Below are 21,177 nucleotides of genomic sequence, written 5' to 3' on the forward strand. Positions count from 1 at the left end.
GTAGGTTGTACAAACATTTTTAGTTTCTGTGGCTCTATACACAGGTTAACCAATAAACATGTCCTTCAAATGAAACATTTTCAAATTTTTCCTAGTTATATATTATATAGATTACTAATATAAAACTAGGGGCTGAGCATAGTGGCTCATACCTGTAATTCCTGTTATGGATTATAAGGAGGCTGAAGTGGGGAGATAGTTTGGGGCTAAGAGTTCCAGACTAGCCCGGGCAACGTAGTGAGGCTCTTCAAAAAAAAAAATTTTTTTTTTTTTAAATTAGCTAAACATGGTAGTGCACACCTGTAGTCCTAGCTACTCAGGAGGCTGAGGAGGGAGGATTGCTTGAGTCCAGGAGTTTGAGGCTGCAGTGAGCTATGATCATGCCAGTGTACTTCAGCCTGGGTGACAGAGTGAGACACTGTCTCTTAAAAAAAATAAAATAAATAAATAAATAAATAAATAAAATTAGTGTCTTGGAGATTGTTAATGACAGAATTTGATCTGTGTTGACCATACAGAGATATGCTCAGTTTCTGGGCAAAGCATTTTAAGGTAAAATGCCAGTTTCAAAATGGAAGGATTAAGCTACATATTCCTGTAGTTTTCATTTTTTAAAAAAACAGAATGCCCTTGGTGCTCATCATCTAGCTGAGAAAATTTATCAATACAAGTAATTGTACCCTCTGAGTTACAGACTGAAGCAGTTTATTTTCATCAGGTCTTTAGCTGCTCTTTATTTGGAGAACAGACCTGTCTAGACTAGAACTATTCTCAGCCAGGTTAGGTATTAGGCTACTGGGCTTATGGGTTGCAATTATGCAATTATGGTTTCAATTTCAAGAGCGGCAATTTGTGAAAATGAACGTTGCTGGGAGGGAGAGGCTTCTTGTCAAAATCTCTCTGGGGGATCATTTCAATCAAGCTCTCCACTAATTCTCTTGGAACTAGAAGAAAACATAAGCAGAAGCAAATGTGAAAAGCTCCAGGGATCTAATGACCCAGGCCTGCCTGCCTACCTTACAGATAGCCTTCCATGGTTCCCCCACTCTTCAGCTGTCCCTATTGCATGTTACATGTTCACAAAACCTACCAGTGGGATCATGCCTTTGGGTTAAGGCTCTGTTTCCAAGAGGCTCCTGTAAACTCTGGCACTAACTGCCAGGAAATATTACCAGGAGAGACAGGCACGAGGGCAGGCACATTACAATGAAGATGAGAAAGAGAAAGATGGAGCAGTGGTTTTGGAGGTTAGTTTGCATACCAGTGCCTGGATGATTGCATTCGAACCATCTGGGGAACTTGTTGAAAACAGATTTCTAGCATGCACACCTTGAAATTCCAGTGGGTCTTGTGTACATATATTTTTTTTAAAATCACCAAGTGATTCTGGTGTTCTTCATTGTTTAACACTAGGAAACCAGAACATGGAGGACACTGATGGAGTTTGGGTAGGGGTGGGGGACTGGGCAACTCTTAGGCAGCATGGAGGAGTGCTGAGAGGGTGAGTCTTTACAAGAAGTAGGAGTAGGTATTTCTGAGGGTAGCCCTGATGATGGGTCTCTCTTTTAGGAAGGACCTTGGGCAGCCCTGACTCCCTTTGTTAAGTGCCTTCTGCTTCCTAAGGTTGGCAGGGTATCTTACAGCATCAGTAATGCCTTACATTGAGTGCTTAGTGCCTGGGTGATATCCAATAGAGTTTCCTGAATGAAGTGGAATGATTTGAGTTTTTTCTTATAAGAGGGTCTTGGAATAAAGTATCTGTCCCTTTCACAGTCTCACAGGATCTGTTGATACAGCTGCACTCAGAAAACTGGGTACTTAAGTTTACAGGAGTTGACAAACGTTTTCTGTAAAAGACTAAATAGTAAATATTTTAGGTTTTGTTGGCTACATATGTCTCTGGCAGGTGTTCTTTGTTTCTACAACACTTTTAACATGTAAAAGAAAAACATTCTTAGCTGGCAAGAAGTACAAAAATAGGCTGTTGGCTGGATTTGGCCTATAGGCTATAGTTTACTGATACCTGGCTAGAAACATTTATGTGTGAAGAACAGCTGCACTACACTGCAACTGCACATCAAAAATACAGATTGTTGTGTGCCTAGACAAACAGCTACTGGGACAAAGCAAGGTAATGAACCTGGGGCTATGTTATTATGACAGGGATTGGCCTGGAATACTCTGAGGTGCTTATGGAGTAAGCGATCTTAAAAGTAAACAGTGCTGTTCAGCCACCAGAAATCTTAGGGGGATAGATAGGGAGCACTGTGACAGACGAGTGACAGGTCTGATCCTCTGAAGACCTGCATCCTGGTGACTCTGGAGAAACAGTTCATGATGTGTTTGCAGATTTCTTCTGAGAGTAGTCTCAGAGGTCTCCCAACCTCTGAAGTCTAGCTCAGACACCAGAACATTTGTTAGCAAGAGAACCTCTTGCCAGATACTCCAGTACTACTTGGAACTTGGGGCCAAATGTTTCATTAGTGCTAGCCTATGTGGAATTCCATCCCAGCAGAAATAATCTGGGAAGGCTCAAACAAGTTTGGCCGGTCAAAATCTGATATGAGTTCTTTATTATATCCACATTCCTTCTGTATAAATTACTCACACTTCATATTAGGAGGCTCTGGGTTCAAGTATTTATATATATATATATATATATATATATATATATATATATTTTTTTTTTTTTTTTGGGATGGAGTCTCCCTCTGTTGCCAAGGCTGGTGTACAGTGGCGCAATCTTGGCTTACTGCAACCTCCACTAACCGAGTTCAAGCAATTCTCCAGCCTCAGCCTCCTGAGTAGCTGGGATTAAAGGCTCCCGCCGCCACGCTGAGCTATTTTTTAATTTTTAGTAGAGATGGGGTTTCACCATGTTGGCCAGGCTGGTCTGGAACTCCTGACCTCAGGTGATCCGCCTGCTTTGGCTTCCCAAAGTGCTGGGATTACACACGTGAGCCACCACACACCGCCCAATAATATTTAATACTATATTATTTATACCTTGTCTACTAGACAGGATTAGGAGGGGTTTCTATAGATGTGCTTTCTCTTCCTTAAGATCATATAAGATGAGAACTGACTTTCTTTCAGTACAATTGGGATGATGCCAAGCCTATCTGTTGGAAGAATAGAAGGATGTCTCCTAACAGTATACATGGAAATGTAGCGATGTCAGCTACCATTTAACTTGGATGGTTTTAGGTATGTAACCAATGGAGTATTCTTATTTTCCTGAGGAAGAGACAAAAAGAAAAAAAATGGCTCTTGAGAGGACTTCTTTAGAGTACCCAGGAAAGGAGGATTCTTTCTTTTTCTTACCATGTCTTTGGTGTCATACTTCCGGTTTCCATTGCAACAAAGTCAGTGATGCTCTTTGCTCTAACAGGATGAAAGGTATGGGCATAGTGTGACATCACTACATACAGTTTTTCCTTTCTTGAATCAGGGATGTGATGATCTTCCAACCTCTTTTGAGACTAGATGTGATTATTCTTAAACCATCCCTTAGATACACTGCTATAGCCTCATTTGACACTCAGATTGACCAGGGCTATGAACCCACTTCTGGTAAAAATAATGTCATTGCTCCCCTTGAGGAAAGCTTTCTTCCAAAAACCATGTCTCTGTTGGTTTGCCTTTTCATGTGAAGTACGTCCCAACAAAGCCAAAAAGAGAAGCTTTCTGCCTTTCTGATTCTTTGTGGCTTGGAGTAAGCACGATTCCTTTTCTTTTCAATGAATACAACTGATCAGTCTTAAGCTTAAGATTTTCTAGACATTCCAGTATGTCCCCAGTTTCTTCAGATCTTAGTGAATACTAGAAAGTAATACATAGTGCTATAGGATGGGCTGGTAGCTTTTCTTTTTATGTCTTGTCAGTTACCCAAGAAGGTGAGGCTGATGAGGATTATTAATATGTACATGACACCCCACCCCAGTATTGCAACATTCCATGAAACAAATGAAGATGAGAACAAAGCAGGCAATAAGCAGACAGAGCACACAAAAGACAGAACTTACACCCAACTATCTTCATCTCTGCATCAGAAAGAAAGGGACGAAAATGAAGGGACAGCACAGAGAAAAACAAGAACAATTAAGACAAACAGGAAAAGAAAGAAACATCACTCGAAGGTCAGTGATGAAACATGCACATTTCTGTCAGGAGTCAAAGAAAAGGACAGAGTGTGTTTCTGAGCACGGGAAGAGTCAGAGGGTCCTCTAAAAGGATGTTATGCCTATATAGCTGCCTTCTAATAGATATGTCCAGAGGGGAGGAGTAATTGAGTACAGGGAATCAAGAAGGGGAGAAGCATCCATAAGCAGAGTACTTTCTAGGACATGGTTCTCAAAGGGGGTCCCAGACCAGCAGCATCACCATCATATGAGAGCTTGTGAAAGATGCAAATTGCCAGGTCCCACCACAATCCTACTAAGTTAGAAACTCCTGGGGTGGGCCCAGAAATCTGTGTTTTATGGGCCTTGCAGGTGATTCTGAAGCACACTAAGGTTCGGGAACCACTGCTTTAGGAAAAAAACTTAGTCATCTGTTAGAACAACATAATGAATCGTAGATGGGCTTCTTATGACAAGACAGAAAACCATTTAATATGAAATTTGGCTCATATCACCTACAGTCAATGATAACTTTAGAAATTCAAGGCCTAGAAAACAGGTTAAATCATTGTACTTCCCAAAGAACCATGACAAAGCCCTTTATTTCCACTGACTACAGGGTACAAACTTTCCAGGAAAGCAAAGAAAGAGAGCCATAGCAAGTGGTGGCACATCTCTGCTGGCTTAGACATGGTCTGAAGAAGGGTACAGTCCCTTCTTGAGCAAGAGGTTTTTGTTTGGTTTTGAGAGAAGTTCTGCTCTGTCGCACAAGCTGGAGTGCAGTGACACTATCTTGGCTCACTGCAACTTTCATCTCCCGGGTTTAAGCAATTCCCATGTCTCAACCTCCTGAATATCTGGGACTACAGGTGCACGCCACCATGCCCGGTTAATTTTTGCTTTTTTTTTAGAGATGGGGTCTTGCCATATTGGCCAGGCTGGTCTTGAATGTCTGGCCTCAGGTGATCCACCTGCCTTGGCCTCCCAAAGTGCTAGGATTACAGGTGTGAGTCACCGCGTTTGACCAAGCAAGAGGTTTTATTTTATTTTAATTTTTTTGTTTGAGTTGGGGTCTCGCTCTGTCACCCAGGCTGGAGTGCAGTGGTGCCATCTTGGCAACCTCCACCTCCCAGGTTCAAGTGATTCTCCTGCCTCAGACTCCTGAGGAGCCAGGATTACAGGCGCCCACCACCACCCCTGGGCTAATTTTTGTATTTTCAGTAGAGATGGGGTTTCACTATGTTGGCCAGGCTGGTCTTGAATGCCTGACCTCAAGTGATCTGCCTGCCTTGGCCTGCCAAAGTGCTGGGATTACAGGCATGAGCCACTAAGCCTGGCCCGAGTTAGAGGTTTTAAATCATTTCTTTCAGGTTATACATTTTTGGCTAACCGTTTTCTTTAAAGTTTTATTATAGTTAATTCTGACACAGGAGCTACAGAAAACAATGTTAACATCAACTTGTTTAACTGGAACACCTGTCCTGTTTGTCTTGCCTGCCCATCTTCTTAAAAAATCTAGAAAAGGACTAAAAGTGTGCCATAGAGTTATTATTAGCTTTTGTACTTCACTAAAATGAGTTCAGAAGGAAAGAAAAAGTATCCACTGAAATATGGTGATCAACTAACAAAAGGTTATATGCTCAGTTTAAAAAAAAGTGGCTAAATTTCTCATATCTATTTGTTCTTCCATAATCTAAGATGGCATTTCCTGGGTTGGCTCCCAGAACACCAGCAGTATCACTGTTGCCTCTTGCTCATTACCAAGGGTCATGAGCAGAAGTGAATGGCTGTGCACTCATGGCCTCAGTCATGGAAGAGCAGAATATCTCATGCTCACATCATCCCTGTGATATGTATGTACGCTCTCATGGAAAGCAATGGTAGAATGTCAAGAAGACCTTTTTAGAAATCATATGTTAGCTACTGGTGTGGCTAGAGCCTGTGTGAACTCTCCCTTACAGCTTTGCCAGTATGCTTTGACATACTGGGCCATCCTGACCAAAAAAAAAAAAAAAAAAGACCTTTCCAAATGAGTGTTTGATAGTTTCTGCCAAATGCTGGATAGTTTTAAAATAAGGATCACAGTTTATGAATAATTCTAATTTTTTCATTTACTTTAATTTCTCAGGCTTACCATGCTGTCATGGTCACAGTTACTGACATGATTTCTTTCCTTCCTATTTCTCGACATGTTCATGGGTCAAGAAGATGAAGTTGCAATTTCTTGTAACTTGGTCACACCAGCACTGTGAGAGCTGAGGGACTGCACAACTCAAGTAAAACACTCTCACAGATGATGGGTGGACTAGCTGCAGGTAGAGATGTGGCCAGGGTTTGAAAAAGACTCCTAAGGACTTCTTAACAGTCACTGTTTCCCCAGACAGGCTGACCACAATGTAAAACACTCCTGCATACTTTTCCTGCTGATCCAATAGGACCTGCAGGTACAGTCCTATCACTTTGCCCAGTGACTGCAAACCTACTCTTGACAGTATACTGGGGCATATTAAGGGGAAAATGAGAGTTGTTAACAGCCCACAACCCTGGGAGTGGCCATCTGTGCAAAAGTTCTTTTCTCTGGAAGAGAAAGGATGGAAGAGGGGGCAGATTATGCAAAAGGGCTGCTCTGCCTATGAATCAGTCGTCACTTTCGGCTATAGTGCTCAGTACTTCAAAGGCAGGCTCACAGCCCCACCCTGGGACTGCCAGGACTGCCCAGTATCTCTGCCTTGTGGGGAAAATCATATGACAATACCTTAGCTGCCCAGAGGGAAAATCCCCTTAACCTCAGCTTGCCTCACCAATGCTTGAAATTGCACATTTCCATAGTCATGTCTAGCTGTGTGCCAATGATATGAAGAGATGCAGAGTATCCTAAAAAAGATTTCTTTCCACAGATGAGATTTTGACAATGTAACTTAAAATCAAATTTTGCTTAAATACATTTTTGACTGAAGCTTGTTCCTTTCTAGTCTCTGATCACTTGGTTTTAATCCCAGGAGTATGTGAAGACTATCAGGAAGGTAGTATCTGAATCTTAGAAAAGTTCTTAAGAGAAAGGAAGGACTTTAAGTATATCTCCTTGGGATACATTCCACCACATAAGCCTAGATATTTAATTTTTAAAAGATCACCAGGTTGATTTTGGTATCTATTTATTCTTTTTTCGATTTTGGTAACTTTTTGTTTGTTTTTTGTTTTTTTTTCTGAGACGGAGTTTCGCTCTGTCTCCCAGGCTGGAGTGCAGTGGTGCGATCTCGGTTCACTGCAAACTCCACTTCCCGGGTTCACGCCATTCTCCTGCCTCAGCCTCCCAAGTGGCTGGGACTACAGGCACCCACCACCATGCCCGGCTAATTTTTTGTATTTTTAGTAGAGACAGGGTTTCACCGTGTTAGCCAGGATGGTCTCGATCTCCTGACCTCCTGATCTGCCCACCTCAGCCTCCCAAAGTGCTGGGATTATAGGCGTGAGCCACTGCGCCCGGCCCCTTTTTTTTTTTTCATAGTCAAGAAGCCTGACTATGCTTGGGCTCTTTTCCTAATTAGCAGCCTTGAAAGAGCTAAGAAAGGTGTCACGACAGGATGGTAGAAGTGTCCTGTGGCAGTCACTACCCCTACAACAGCTTTCATAAGCATGAAGTCTCCCTAGCATTTAGAGAAAAACATAATTGATCTACTAGCCTACGTTTCCCATCGAAAAGACTCTCTTGTGTGCATTAGTAGAAGATGAAGGCTGTGCGTAGCAGCTTGCTCTGCATTTACAGTGTCTATGGAGAGACAATGAAGGTGACAGGAAATAAATCTGGGCATAGCCTGGGAAGTTGGAAGGCAGCTGGAACTCATCACATAGGCCTTCTCTATGGCCAGGCTACCCAACCCTTTGTGTATGTGCTGGCAAATGCTTCCAGCAAGAGAATTTAGTGAACCACCATGAAGAACTCCAAATAAGTGATATTTAAAGTGATCACAATCAGTTCAGTCTAGTCTGGCCTGGCCTTTTACAATAAACGCAAATAAGCTTTTAGCAGAGCATTACAACTCAACTGAGGCCAGATGCAGTGGCTCAAGTCTGTAATCCCAGCACTTTGGGAGGCCGAGGTCAGGAGTTCAAGACCAGTATGCCAGTACTGGATCACTTGAGGTCAGGAGTTCGAGACCGGTCTGGCCAACATGGTGAAACCTGTCTCTACAAAAATTACAAAAATTAGCCAGGTGTGGCAGTGTACATGTGTAGTCCCAGCTACTCGGGAGGCTGAGGCAGGAGAATCACTTGAACCTAGGGGGTGGAGTTTGCAGTTAGCCAAGATAGCGCCACTGCATTCCAGTGTGGGCAACAGAGTAAGACTCTGTCTCAAAACAACCAACCAAACAAACAAACAACAACAACAACAAAAAACTCAACTAAGAGGGTAGGTCCACTCCTCCTATAATCTATTCAGACAACCAGACATTTACCTGTTCTAATCTTCTTCTCCTTATTTGTATCTTCTCTGGTTATCTGGACACCTACCATCCATCTGAACCATGCCTCTACCCCTTCTTCATTCCTGATAACTCCCTTGGCTCTGATGGGATCCACTTTTCCAGTCCTACCCACGTCTGCCTAATTAGAAAACATGAACCTGATATTGACCTACTGGGACCACAGTTGAGGGTCAATGCATTCCCAATTTGTGCCCTGGCTCTCCACTGGGCATTAGATGAAATGGGTGAGACAATTCGTGAGAAGCTGACCAGGTAGTGCTATATTCACAATGTCTAACTTATACCATTTGCCTGATCTATTTTTCTGATACATGAAAATGGAAAGGTATCTGCTATTCCTACACATATGGGATTCACTGATACTACACGCATATATTTTGATATATTTTTACCCTTAAGCAGGAAGTTCTTGTGAGACAATTATCTTCTAAGAAAAGGAAGGAAGAGTATAAAAACTCTCCATGAAGGTTCCATATTCACTCCTACCATCCAGCCTTCATAGAAGACAACAAAGCCTACCTATCTGCTGGAATATCATGTTGCACTGGTGAATGCAATGTAGGGGCTTCTGGAAAAGAACAAATGCCTATAAGAGCCGAAGAGCCATTGACTGCAGATTGCAGTAAGCAGCCTGACTTGGGATGTGGGAGATTTTAATAGTTGCAGGTCTCTTCCATAGCACAGTTCACCACCTTCTCAGGAGGGGAGCACTAGACTCCATCCTAACCCATCTACCTTCCCAGCCCCAAGCAGTTCTGCATACCTGGCATAATGACATCAGGAAATCCCAATTTTCTTGTAATTGCCAATCCCCTATTAAATATCATGGGATTTTCTCTCCGAATCTGTTCCATGTCTCCACGAAGAAGCTGCAGAGAAATGATGAGACCTGCAAAACCAAAAGCATTTTCTTAGAATCACAGTTCTACCCTGTTATATAGTACTAGAAAAGACATAGTCACATTTTCCAGAAGAAAATTTGCAAAGTTCAGCAAAATTCTTGAGAAAAACTTTGAGGCAGAAAGTGTAAGTTATTTTCAAGAAACATTTTGGAAAGCTAAAGAAATTTAAGTCAAAGTGACCCTAATAACCCAGAGAACTAGTCTATTAAACACAGACCGAGGTCTGGGAGATTGAGTTGTCTCTCCCTCCATTCCCCAGCATCCAACTAGGGTCCAGCTGGCCCTACTGAATGAGAGGGTTGAACTACATAAGTTATATATTTAGGAACCTAGAGAAATCTATAGAGTAGAAACAAGCATGGCCAAAGAAGACCTTCAGTCAGGGCATCCCAAATATGAGAAATGAGCAAGCTAAGATGTGCTGTGTTTTATGCTGGGAGTATGTCAAAGTGTGGGAAGTAACTTGCTAGTTTAATCTTGCACTGGCTAGCAACAGAGGAGACATCACATTCTGCAAAGAGGGTGCTTTTGTGGGACTAACCAAGCCTTGACTCCATGAGGATTTCAGATCCTCCACATGATCTTTAATCAAAACTTGGAAGTATTTGAAATATACCCCCAGGTGAGCTGCCTTCTGGCTCATTACTTACACCCTTGGAGTTGTGCACAAAGCTAGAATCTCCTGAAATTTCCACCTCCACAGCACCCTCCTGAGGGTCCCCTCTGTAGCTACTGGCTAGAAGGCTGTAACAGTCAAGCCTCTATGGAATTAGGAAGTGTTACTTCTATAACTGTGAATGGGTTTAGCTGTTAACAGGATGAAGAATTTAGGCGTTGATCTATGGGTTGAGAGGAGGCACCCTCATTGGTCTATAAACTTGTGAGTTAAATAGCAGATGAACATCTATAGAAATGAGGGAATAAGGTGTTATGATAATGAATACAATTAGAAGAGTAGTAGCTGGAATGGAGATAGTAACAAGTAGAATTTTAAAATAAGAATGGTCTAGGAATGGGGAGGGAGGAGGGAATGGAAAAGTAGTCAAAGACAGAAGTCAGATAGAAGGGTTACAGATATTTTATCTGGCAAGAAAAGTATGCCAGTAGCCAGGAATATGTACTCTCAGAGCTGGGCCAAGGGATGAAATACGGTTCTACTACAGCCCGGACAGAACCTCAAGATTATCTTGTTGCTTCTACTAAACTCATGCTTCCCAAGAAACCTTGGGATTACAAACATGGTATCTCAAGTGTCATTAACACCAGGATCACAGTGCCCTGAGAAGGCAAACATACAGTATTCCAGTTGGCATTCTGGTTAGATAATCAGTGTTTAAGATTTCAGCCCCTCTAAAGTAATTATCTTAAACCTAATCACTGTCAGACTAAACTGCAATTAGTTTATGAACCTGAAAGGCTGGGAGCCATAATCAAAACCACAATAATCTTTGTAGAGAACAGCTTAGGATATATCTGCCCTCCCCTCATAACCCTAACTTATTCATCTTTGTTGTGTTTACGTAGCTATCAAATCATATCCTCTGGGTAAATAGAAATCAGACTTACGAGACAGCCCAGCATGAAGCAAACAGCCGGGGATGAAAGTCTCCGTACTTTGAGGGAGTTGTGGTTGGAGGGCAAAAGCTAAAAAAAAAAAAATCAGTGGGTGTACTCTAACCATTCTGCATTGGCAAGGGTTTATTTAAGTACTTGCTGACTGCCTTTTGTCTCTGCATCTTCTGAGCAACCAAAATGGCCTACAGATGCAAAGCGAAACTCATGAAGATGTTGACTAAACGTGCTGAGAGTATCACAATTAGCTTTTGAGCTATCCAAAGGGATCCTAAAGAGCTGCTCTCTACTTCTAAACATAACAAATAAGAGAAAACCTTCAAGTTCATGCAAGAGATCAGATGAAAAGACATGCAAAAAATGAAAGAAATCACCAATGGAGGCTATAAAAACTGTATGTCCTTTTGTAGAGATGGGATCCTGGAACTTGTGGGTTTCCTTTCTAGTTCTGAAACCCTGTGTTGGTATGAAGCACATACCAAATAATGCTAAGGCATGATTCTGGGCACAAGAGAGCCTTCATTAATAGTTCAGAAAAGTGACCCACTCACTCACCCAGTATGCAACCAGTCCCTTGGCAACACTTGATGTTCTACCTGACTATCATCTCAATGGGGCCCTCAAATCAAAGAATTTGAAAATAACAAAGTCTATACAATTTCTTCGTTAATCTGGTCTCACTGATCACCTGATACAAGAAAACCATTTTCTTACTGAACGTCTTATCGGATTAAAGACTGACCCATAAAAAAGTAACTGGACAAATTAACACCTGTACAAAATATTGGAGGGCACCAACTTGACTCTGTTCTTGTGCCACACGCCCCCATCCCTCCTTGTGGAAATGCTGGATGAGGATTAATTATATAAATTAATGTCAGCCCAAGATATGGAAATAAATTGTAGTTAACAGTCATTTTAAAATAAATAGAAAACTTGTGTGTCAACTGCTTTATCTTCACTTGTCCTTAATACTCTTCATGCTACTACTGGAACTGTTAAAAGTTCAGTTTGTAGCTACATATCCAAGAGGCCAACAATGGAAATGAAGACCCACATCTATTAAAGTTCACATAAAAGAGTTATTGCTGGATGATACATTTACTCTCAGCATTCAAACCCAGTGTAGCAATTGCTTCTGCATTTTTAAATTATGTGACTTGAAGGAAAAGCACTAATGACTTCAGAAACAGAACTGCAAGGCAATGAACTGCCCACAATATTTAACAAAGATGAGTAAAAGTTTATAGCAAAGTAAACTGATTTTTAATAAAGATGTATCTTTAATTAAGCAGACTAATAAAGACCTGAAATATTCCTTAAGCAATCTATAAAATTCTCTGACACGAAGACCCCAGAGTCCTGCAGTAGAAAACCCATGCTCAGAAGCTTGGCAACTGAGTAGAAAGGCCAAAGGTCTGGAGTCTGGAGACCTGGGTTCTATCCTTGTTCAGCCACTAAGTCATTTTGCTGAGCTTCAGTTTCCTCATTTATTTAATGAGGGGGTTGAAACAGGTGATTTCTAAGGTCTCAGCTAGCTTCTAACATACTTCAAAAAGAAGCAGCCTGTTCCTCCTACTTACTTTTCCACAACTACACAGACCTCCTCTCATTACAGCCATCGCAACTGAGGCTCTCTGAAGTCTGTGGTGTCCCGCAGAGAGGTCTTTCTAACACTGTTTAAATGGCAAGTGTCTGTGAGTTCTAGACAAAAATCAGACACAGAACATGGCACAGTCCCTGCTCGCTCTGGGGAGCAAGACAAATCTCATCATCTTAACCTGGTGAAGCAATGGTAGAAGTTGCTCTTTCACGAATTAGTACTACCATCTCTCTTTTTAAATATTCTCTATAGGTTTTAATCATACTATGTCCCAAGAATGTGCAGTCAAGGGCACCTCTTTATAAATCAAATAAGTAAATAAAGCAAAGAACATGACAAATATTGATGTGAATTGCAGTTTCCCAAATTGCTAGTAACTTTCCTATATTTTCAAAATAAAATTTTATTTGTCTCTTGCGTTAGCCTAGATTTAGCACACTGCATGGAGCTACTTGGCATCCAGGCACATGTATAAGGGAAAACTGTCATTTAAAAATAGTGAGAGGCTCTCAGATATCGCCTAAACCCCCACTAGGATTTTAGAGGAATCAAGTTGTTACAGCTGCAGGTCTCAATCTTGGCAGCCTCTGGTGTAGATCTCCTCTAAGGATCCTCCTAGTCGAGTATCTGCTCACCCCAACAGAGAAAAAACAAAGTTTTCTACAACATGTACTACTCTTTAGAAACTGCTTGCCTCTCAGTGATTTTACACTGTCATTTAAGGACAACTTATAATTTCCAACAAGGTCTATGCAAGTTAAAACAAAGAGGATTATATAAAAGAGGTTATAAAATGATTTAGAGGTAAAAACTATCAGGAGTAACCTGGTTCTGCGTAAATTAGATAGCTATTTGCAAGGGTCTATAAAGGCACATAGGCTTTTAAATAATGTTTCTAATTTAATCAAGCATTAATGTTTAACTTAGAAAACAATACAATATGTAGAACTGTACTGAGATTTTATAGAAATTATTTAAACAGAGTTTTTAAAGAAAGGAAGGGAAAAGGAAAAGGAGAAGTTGAGCTAAAATGAAGCTTCTTTGAAATAAAGATTTTCCATTCTAGTTTCAGAATGACTGATACTGACAGACTAATCACTGATTCTCATTATGGTCAGTCTTTCAGAAATAGAGAAGTGTGTAATGTCTATATCTATATAGATACCTAGCTATATATAGAGAGAGATATTTATTTGGCTGAGTATAATCTTTTTTTTAGGCAAACATAGACTTCATAATGTAACAAACCCTGTAATATTTTTGCTCACTCTGGATTTGAATTAGAACTCAAGTTACCTATCAAAGCATATAGAACTCATCCCAGAAAAAGCAGAAAATGTATTTTGGTCAGCAGATATTAGGGAAAGCCTCAAATTACTACAAAAAGAATGAGTAGGAAATGCCTGGACAGGAGAATAAATGTCTGTAGGGAATACAGCAGGCAATCTGCACCAACCAACTGAAGTACTGTATGATTAGCAACTACAAATGCAACACAAAATGTTCTAGTCAGAGAAGTACCTCACCATGGCTGGCGCTGGGGGCAGAGTACTTGGCACTGGACTTTCGGATGATGTTCTCGTGGATCTGGGACCACTCACTCTCATTGTTGCACCTATAACAGAAGGACAGGTGTTATAGCACTCAAGTATTTTAAACACCTGGTCTGATGTTCCAATGTGTAACACTTAAGTTCGAAGGGAAAAGGATCCCTCACTTTCCTAAAGAAATGGTGTTATGTTTTACTAAATTAAACAAGGCTCATTTCCTATTAAGCACAAAAGACATACTTGGGCAAAGGATAGAAACTCTAAAATGAATCCCTACAAACATTTAATTGGCAAAATTCCTTCTCTCAGAAGTAACACTAACCCACATGAAAAGTTGTTTCTTTTCTAGCACCCACTGCATGCGTGCACACAGACATATAAACAGGTCCCAGAGGAAAGTTCCTGATAGAGGAAAAACATTTCCTCTCAACAAGTACTACTGTTTAGAAACTGCTTTGGCATTGGTTTTTTACTATCATACAACTGTCATTATGACTGGCCCCAAAGGAAAGCCCTGCTAAGCTATAAGCAATGTTGATACTATTTGCATGAAGCTATGTTTCAACCAGACTAAGTTAAGAAGAAAAGCTTGTGAGAGCAGTGGGCTTGATTTACCATGAAGTCTTCTGTGGTCAGAGAGAAGGAGGACTTAGCAGACAAAGCTGATGCCTAAATGTGTAAGAATAAAGTTCCTTCCTAGGAATAAAGCTGCTTCCTAGGAACCATGGGATCGAGACAAAAGAGGGCAGGAATAACAGTGCATTTCTGTTACATTCCGATGTTTTAGTGTCTTCCTTCTAAAGGTCAATTCCCGGAGAACTGCAACCACATAACCATTTGGAACAAAGTTTAGGAACAGAGACTACGAATTCCTTATGCTAATACAGACACCTTAATAAAACAAATGGAAAAAGATGAGGGTAATCTCTTGAAAATTCCATTTGACACTCAGGGAGTTCCCACAGCCCTGGTTCTACCCCCTCCCCTGTTGGTTAGGAAGGTATGGATCTACCTATCTCAGAAAACAGGACCCATGCAAAAAGGAGAACCCATGGAACTTTCCATGGATTACTCAGATGTGTCCAGTTCAGCATGGCCACTTCCAGGAGGACACCCCAGCAAGAGTTATAGAATGTGCCATCCAATAGTATGAAGCATATCAGGTCTCTAAATAAAAGGGTTGGAATAGAGGCCACTCAGAGATAAAGCAGGTTAGTTACTAGCTTAACTAACTGCTACCCACTCAGTGGCTCTTTGGACTCCTCAGCCATACAAATATGCCTCATTTACTCAGAGCTGTTGTGATGAATGGTTAAAGGAGGTTCTCACAGCCCAGGGCTCTGAGAATAACTTTCTGCCTATAGAATTCCTTCCAAACAAGGAAAGAGGGAAGAGTATCCTTTAAAACAATCTCTTGTGATTTAGCAACTTAGCAGGAAATTAAAAGCTTTGAAAATTACCTCCCCTACTGGATGGGGCAATTTCAGTTTTTCTCCAATAAAATACTCACTGGTCCCTTGGTGGTATAATGCAGCTGGAGCTTTGTCAGTCATACCAACAGTGGCAATCTGTATTATTTCACTCACATCTACCCCTCCACCCAACACATATAATTCAGATGCTAGACAACTGACAGCCTGTTCCTGCCATTCCTCTCCCCTTGCATATCCCTTACCTATCAGTGACCTTCACAGCTCTGCCTTCAGCCCATTTCTTTCTTACTCTACAAGCCTTCCTGGGCAATCTCAACCATTCCCATAGCTTCAACTACTGCCAAGCTCCAAAGCATTGTCTCCAGCCCAGACTCATCCTAAGCTCCTGATCTACATGGCCAAAAAAATTCATTTCTCCCCAACCTGACTGGACCCACAGATGCCCTCTCACTGAGAGGAACTCAGTAGTACTATATCCTTCCAGCATTCACCATATCCTACAGATTTTGCAATAATCAAATCTCACATTTGACCTCTCCTCCCTCTTCATTGTCTTGGTTTGGTCATTATCATCTCTCTTCTGGACCAGTACAATAATCTTCTAACTGGTCTTTTACACATCTTCCTTTCCAGAATGTCAATTTGGTTATATGGCCACCCTTCTTAATGCCCTTCACAGGTTAGAGTTCAAACTTTTCAGCAAGTCATTTAAGGCAGACTCATCAGGGTCCTCTCTTACCTCTCCAGATCTCTTTTACATTGAAAAAGCCTACAAAGACTCTATTAATTGTATTTCTTTCTTTTCTTTCCCCCTCTTTTTTCTTTTTTTAAAGGATTCAGTTCAATATTGCTTTTTCTATGAATCCTTTCCAGCTTACTCTATTATTCTCCATTCTCAACATCCCTACCTTAGACCTGACCACTACCTCTTTTGGGTCTTCGCTGAATTCTGATTTCTAGAAGAATGCCTATTATATTTTAGGGCACCTATTTGTCTACTTCACCTGACTGCAAGTCCTTAGATGATAAGGACTGTGTCTTGCTAATCATCTCCACCATGTAGCAAAACTTATAGCACATAATAAGTGCTTAATATAATATTTGTTGAATAAATAAATGGCATAATTGCCAAGGTCAACTGGTTATTTCTTATAGCTTAAATGTTGCTAATTAAAACTTTGCCATCATTCTGCATCAGAATTACATTACACTAAAGGCAGATATTTAGGAAAACATTCTGCATTATGGTCATGTTAGGAAATCATTACTATATTTATCTTAAGAGGAAAACAGTAAAAGAGCAGTGAAAACAATCACATTTCTGGGAAAAGTAAAGGAAAAATGGATGGCCATATTTGTGCCTATTTGAATCAAGGAGGATGGGCGCACCAGTGGCTGGAAGTATGCTTGAAAGAAGCTCCTGCTAGCTCCAAAGGAAAGATGGTTTGAAATCAAATGTCATGCAGATTCATTCACAGGCTGCAAAGGGTGAACTCTCGAAATTTTGCAGTCTACTCATGACTGGCCATAAACAAGATTTAGCTTTGCAGAACTGCCAAGTTATTGTTACAAAGGCATCAATTTACCTTCAATTACCAACGCTTCTTTTTATTCTCTTAATACAATACTTGCTTTCAAATACTATATGCTGTTAACAATGAATTCTTTCTTTCTATCTATCTATTGACTGATCTATACAGGGTCTCACTGTCGCCCAGGTAGGAGTGCAGTGGTGTGATCACTGCTCACTGCAGCTGTGACCTCCCCAGGCTCAGGTGATCCTCCTACCTCAGTCTCCAGAGTACCTGGGACCACAGGCACACACCACCATGCCCAGCTAATTTTTGTCTTTTTTTTTTTTTTTTTTGTAGAGATAAGGTTTTACTATGTTGCCCAGGCTGGTCTCAAACTCCTGCGGCTCAAGCAATCCTCTTGCCTTACTTAGCCTCTCAAAGTGCTAAGATGACAGTCACGAGCCACCACACCTGGGCCAATTGTTCAGATTTTAAAATTATTCTCTTTAGTCCTAACCCTATAAAAGTCTTCATCATTTCATGCCTATCTTACTCTTCCATTCCTTTAGCAGCATCCTCATGTTATACCTGATGTAGTTATTAAAGGTATATTTAGGTAAAATTGCTTTCTAAACCCTTAAACCTCATTATGTGGTGATAGATGTACTACATCTTCTTTTTTTCTTTTTTTTTTGAGTAGGAGTCTCCCTCTGTTGCCCAGATTGGAGTGCAATGGCACGATTTCGGGTCACTGCAACCTCTGCCTTCCTGGTTCAAGTGATTCTCATGCCTCAGCCTCCTGAGTAGCTGGAATTACAGGCACCCGCTGCCATGCCTGGCTAATTTTTGTATTTTTAGTAGAGACAGGGTTTCACTATGTTGGCCAGGCTGGTCTCGAACCCCTGACGTCAAGTGATCCGCCTGCCTCAGCCTCCCAAAGTGCTAGGATTACAGGCATGAGCCACTGTGCACAGCCTAGATGTGCACCTTCTAAAGCTATTCTTACTCACAATTCTTTAGTTTGAATTAGTATAAAGAGCAAGTGGGTTTTCAAACCCACAGAAATGCACACAGATTATATTAGACACAGTCTCACTAGCTCCATCCCTCTCGTTCCCTGTCTTTTTTTTTTTTTTGTGAAGCTACAAATGACCTGTCAGTGAATGATAAATAATATTACATTCAAAATAAACTTTTGAATGTAATCACTGAACATCAAGGAAAAATATATTTCTGCAAGCTCATGATGAAAACAAAACCTAAATCAGCCTTTGTCTCTTGTCTGCTCACTGAATTGAGGGACCCAACCCACTGCTCTGTATCCTCTGCTCTAAGAGGCCCAAGTGGCTCTGTTGCAGTCTCTGTCACTCTTTGATTTGAAGTTAGTGGGCGATCCCTAGGAAGATCTTCACAGTGTCCAGAGAATTGTCCCTGTATCCCAGAACAAGGAGGTGAAGAGAACAAAGTGAAAAGCACCTGTGGTTAAGCAGCTCTGCAGGTGTGCAAGGTGCAGAAGCAGGTTCACCAAGAGGTGGAGAACTTTCCTGAGTCTATTTGCTTCTCCAGCCTCCCCTGACATCTCATCCCTGAAATGTCTGAGGAGCAAGATATCATTTTCAAACCTAGCCTTTGACAGACTGCTTGCTGTCCTGCAGCCCAGCAGTGCCAGGGTTGAGGCATGACAGAAACTCGAGCTGTCGCTACTGGGACTGGGGAGTATGCTGGAAGCATACCTACAGCCAGAGCTAAGAAGCAAGCAAGGCATGGGGTGTAGCTGCTGGAGATGAGAAGTGAGTGCCACCAGGATGGAGACTGGGATGCAAGTGGCGTAAAATTTACCACTGGGACTTGCTCACCAGTTGGGTGGGGCTCCTGCAGCTGAGATGGGCTACCCCTGCCAGAGACAGGGAGCAAGCCCCATTGAGACTAGGGTGTGAGGAATGTGCATTCCCACCCGCTGGCCCAGGCTCTGGTCACCGAGGATGACCCCACCCTCTATTGTGACAGGGTGTTAGCACAGCTGCTAATACCCCTCACCTGAGCACTCCACCTGGGGCCTGCGGAGTGCCCGGTCCATGACGGCTCGTGCTGTTCTCACCATTCGAAGGTCTGAGCACAAGCCTACCTAGTCCAGCTTCACTCTCTGCTGTGTGACAGAGAGCACAGCCTAGGGTCCTGGCAAATACCCAACCCAACCACTTCAGGCACCTGAATACTTCTCCTGGGGGCATGAACTCCTGGCTGCTATCACCTCATCTGCACCTACCTGCAAGTGACACCTGAGTTCCTGGAGATTGGGTTACCCAGCCCTTCAGAGCCATCACCAACATCAACACACATCACTCAGGACCCAGAGAGTTGTCCCAGTCCTGCTACTGCTATCACTCACGCCAAGTAACTGCCCAGGAACCTGAGAATCTATCCACTTGTACAATCCACCACTGCCACTACCAGCATCTGAGCAAGCCATGTGGAGGCCCACCAACTGACACAACAATAATTGCCAACATGGCTGCCAATGTACACTGCCCAGTGACACTATCACTGACCCACCTGCCATCCTAGTCCCCAGCACAACTTCCCCACAGCCTTAACTAATAACTGTACCCTAACCTATCAAGGAAATCACAGATGCCACTAATGCTGTTTACAGCCAAATAAATCATACAGAGATGACACTAATGCACACACCAGAGTCAAAGCCAAAGTACCCTACCCAACCAACACCACAGACACCATAGATCTTTAGGAAAAGGTCTTTCCCTACTAAAGTAAATTCAAAACAGGAAGAAGTGACTGTTACTCCAGATGCACAAATTTCAATGTAATGACACAGGAAACATGAAAAAGCAAGGAAATATGACACTTCCAAAGGAACATAATAAGTCTCCAAAAATAGATCTTAATCAAAGAAATTTTTGAAATCCCACATAAAGAATTCAAAATTTTGATTTTACAGAAGCTCAGTGAGATACAAGAGAATTCAGAAAAACAATTCAGGATATGAATGAGAAATTTACCAAAGAGACAGTTTTTTAAAGTACCAGATAGAAATTCTGCAATTGAGTTCCCGGAGCAAGATGGCCAAATAGGAGCAGCTCCAGCCTCCAGCTCCCAGCACGAGCGACACAGAGGACGGGTGATTTCTGCATTTTCAACTGAGGTACCGGGTTCATCTCACTGGGGCACGTCGGACAATCGGTGCTGGTCAGCTGGTGCAGCCCGACCAGCGAAAGCTGAAGCAGGGCGAGCCATCGCCTCACCTGGGAAGCGCAAGGGGGAAGGGAATCCCTTTTCCTAGCCAAGGGAAACTGAGACAAACAACACATGGAAAATTGGGTAACTCCCACCCTAATACTGCGCTTTACCAAGGGTCTTAGCAAACAGCACACCAGGAGATTATATCCCACACCTGGACAGGAGGGTCCCACGTCCACGGAGCCTCCCCTCGTTGCTAGCACAGGAGTATGAGATCTAACTTCAAGGCAGCAGTGAGGCTGGGGGAGGGGCACCCACCATTGCTGAGGCTTAAGTAGGTTAACAAAGCTGCCAGGAAGCTTGAACTGGGTGGAGTCCACTGCAGCTCAAGGGGGCCTGCCTGTCTCTGTAGACTCCACCTCTGGGGACAGGGCATAGCTAAATAAAAAGCAGTAGAAACCTCGGCAGAGGTAAATGACCCTGTCACACAGCTTTGAAGAGAGCAGTGGATCTCCCAGCACGGAGGAGGTTGAGATCTGAGAACGGACAGACTGCCTGCTCAAGTGGGTCCCTAACCCCTGAGTAGCCTAACTGGGAGACACCCCCGACTGGGTGCAGACCGACACCTCACACCTCATATGGCGGGGTACACCCCTGTGACGAAGCTTCCAGAGGAAGAATCAGACAGCAACACTCGCTGTTAAGCAATATTCTATGTTCTGCAGCCTCTGCTGCTGATACCCAGGCAAACAGGGTCTGGAGTGGACCTCAAGCAAACTCTAACAGACCTACAGCTG

At 42.2% G+C, this 21,177-nt stretch overlaps 1 protein-coding gene across 1 annotated transcript in view; it reads right to left on the reverse strand.

The window, feature by feature from the left end:
- The window catches only part of DOCK3 (dedicator of cytokinesis 3), a 606,207-nt gene that overhangs the window by 157,453 nt on the left and 427,577 nt on the right, over window positions 1-21,177 (reverse strand). Inside the window, exons 12-13 of the mRNA XM_011939302.1 lie at window positions 14,212-14,300; window positions 9,372-9,497 (exon numbers count right to left, since the gene is read on the reverse strand). Of these exons, the coding sequence (XP_011794692.1) occupies window positions 9,372-9,497; window positions 14,212-14,300 (215 nt within the window). The remainder of the gene's footprint in view (window positions 1-9,371; window positions 9,498-14,211; window positions 14,301-21,177) is intronic.

This window comes from Colobus angolensis, unplaced genomic scaffold, assembly GCF_000951035.1.
Source record: "Colobus angolensis palliatus isolate OR3802 unplaced genomic scaffold, Cang.pa_1.0 Scaffold18, whole genome shotgun sequence".
NCBI lineage: Eukaryota > Metazoa > Chordata > Mammalia > Primates > Cercopithecidae > Colobus > Colobus angolensis.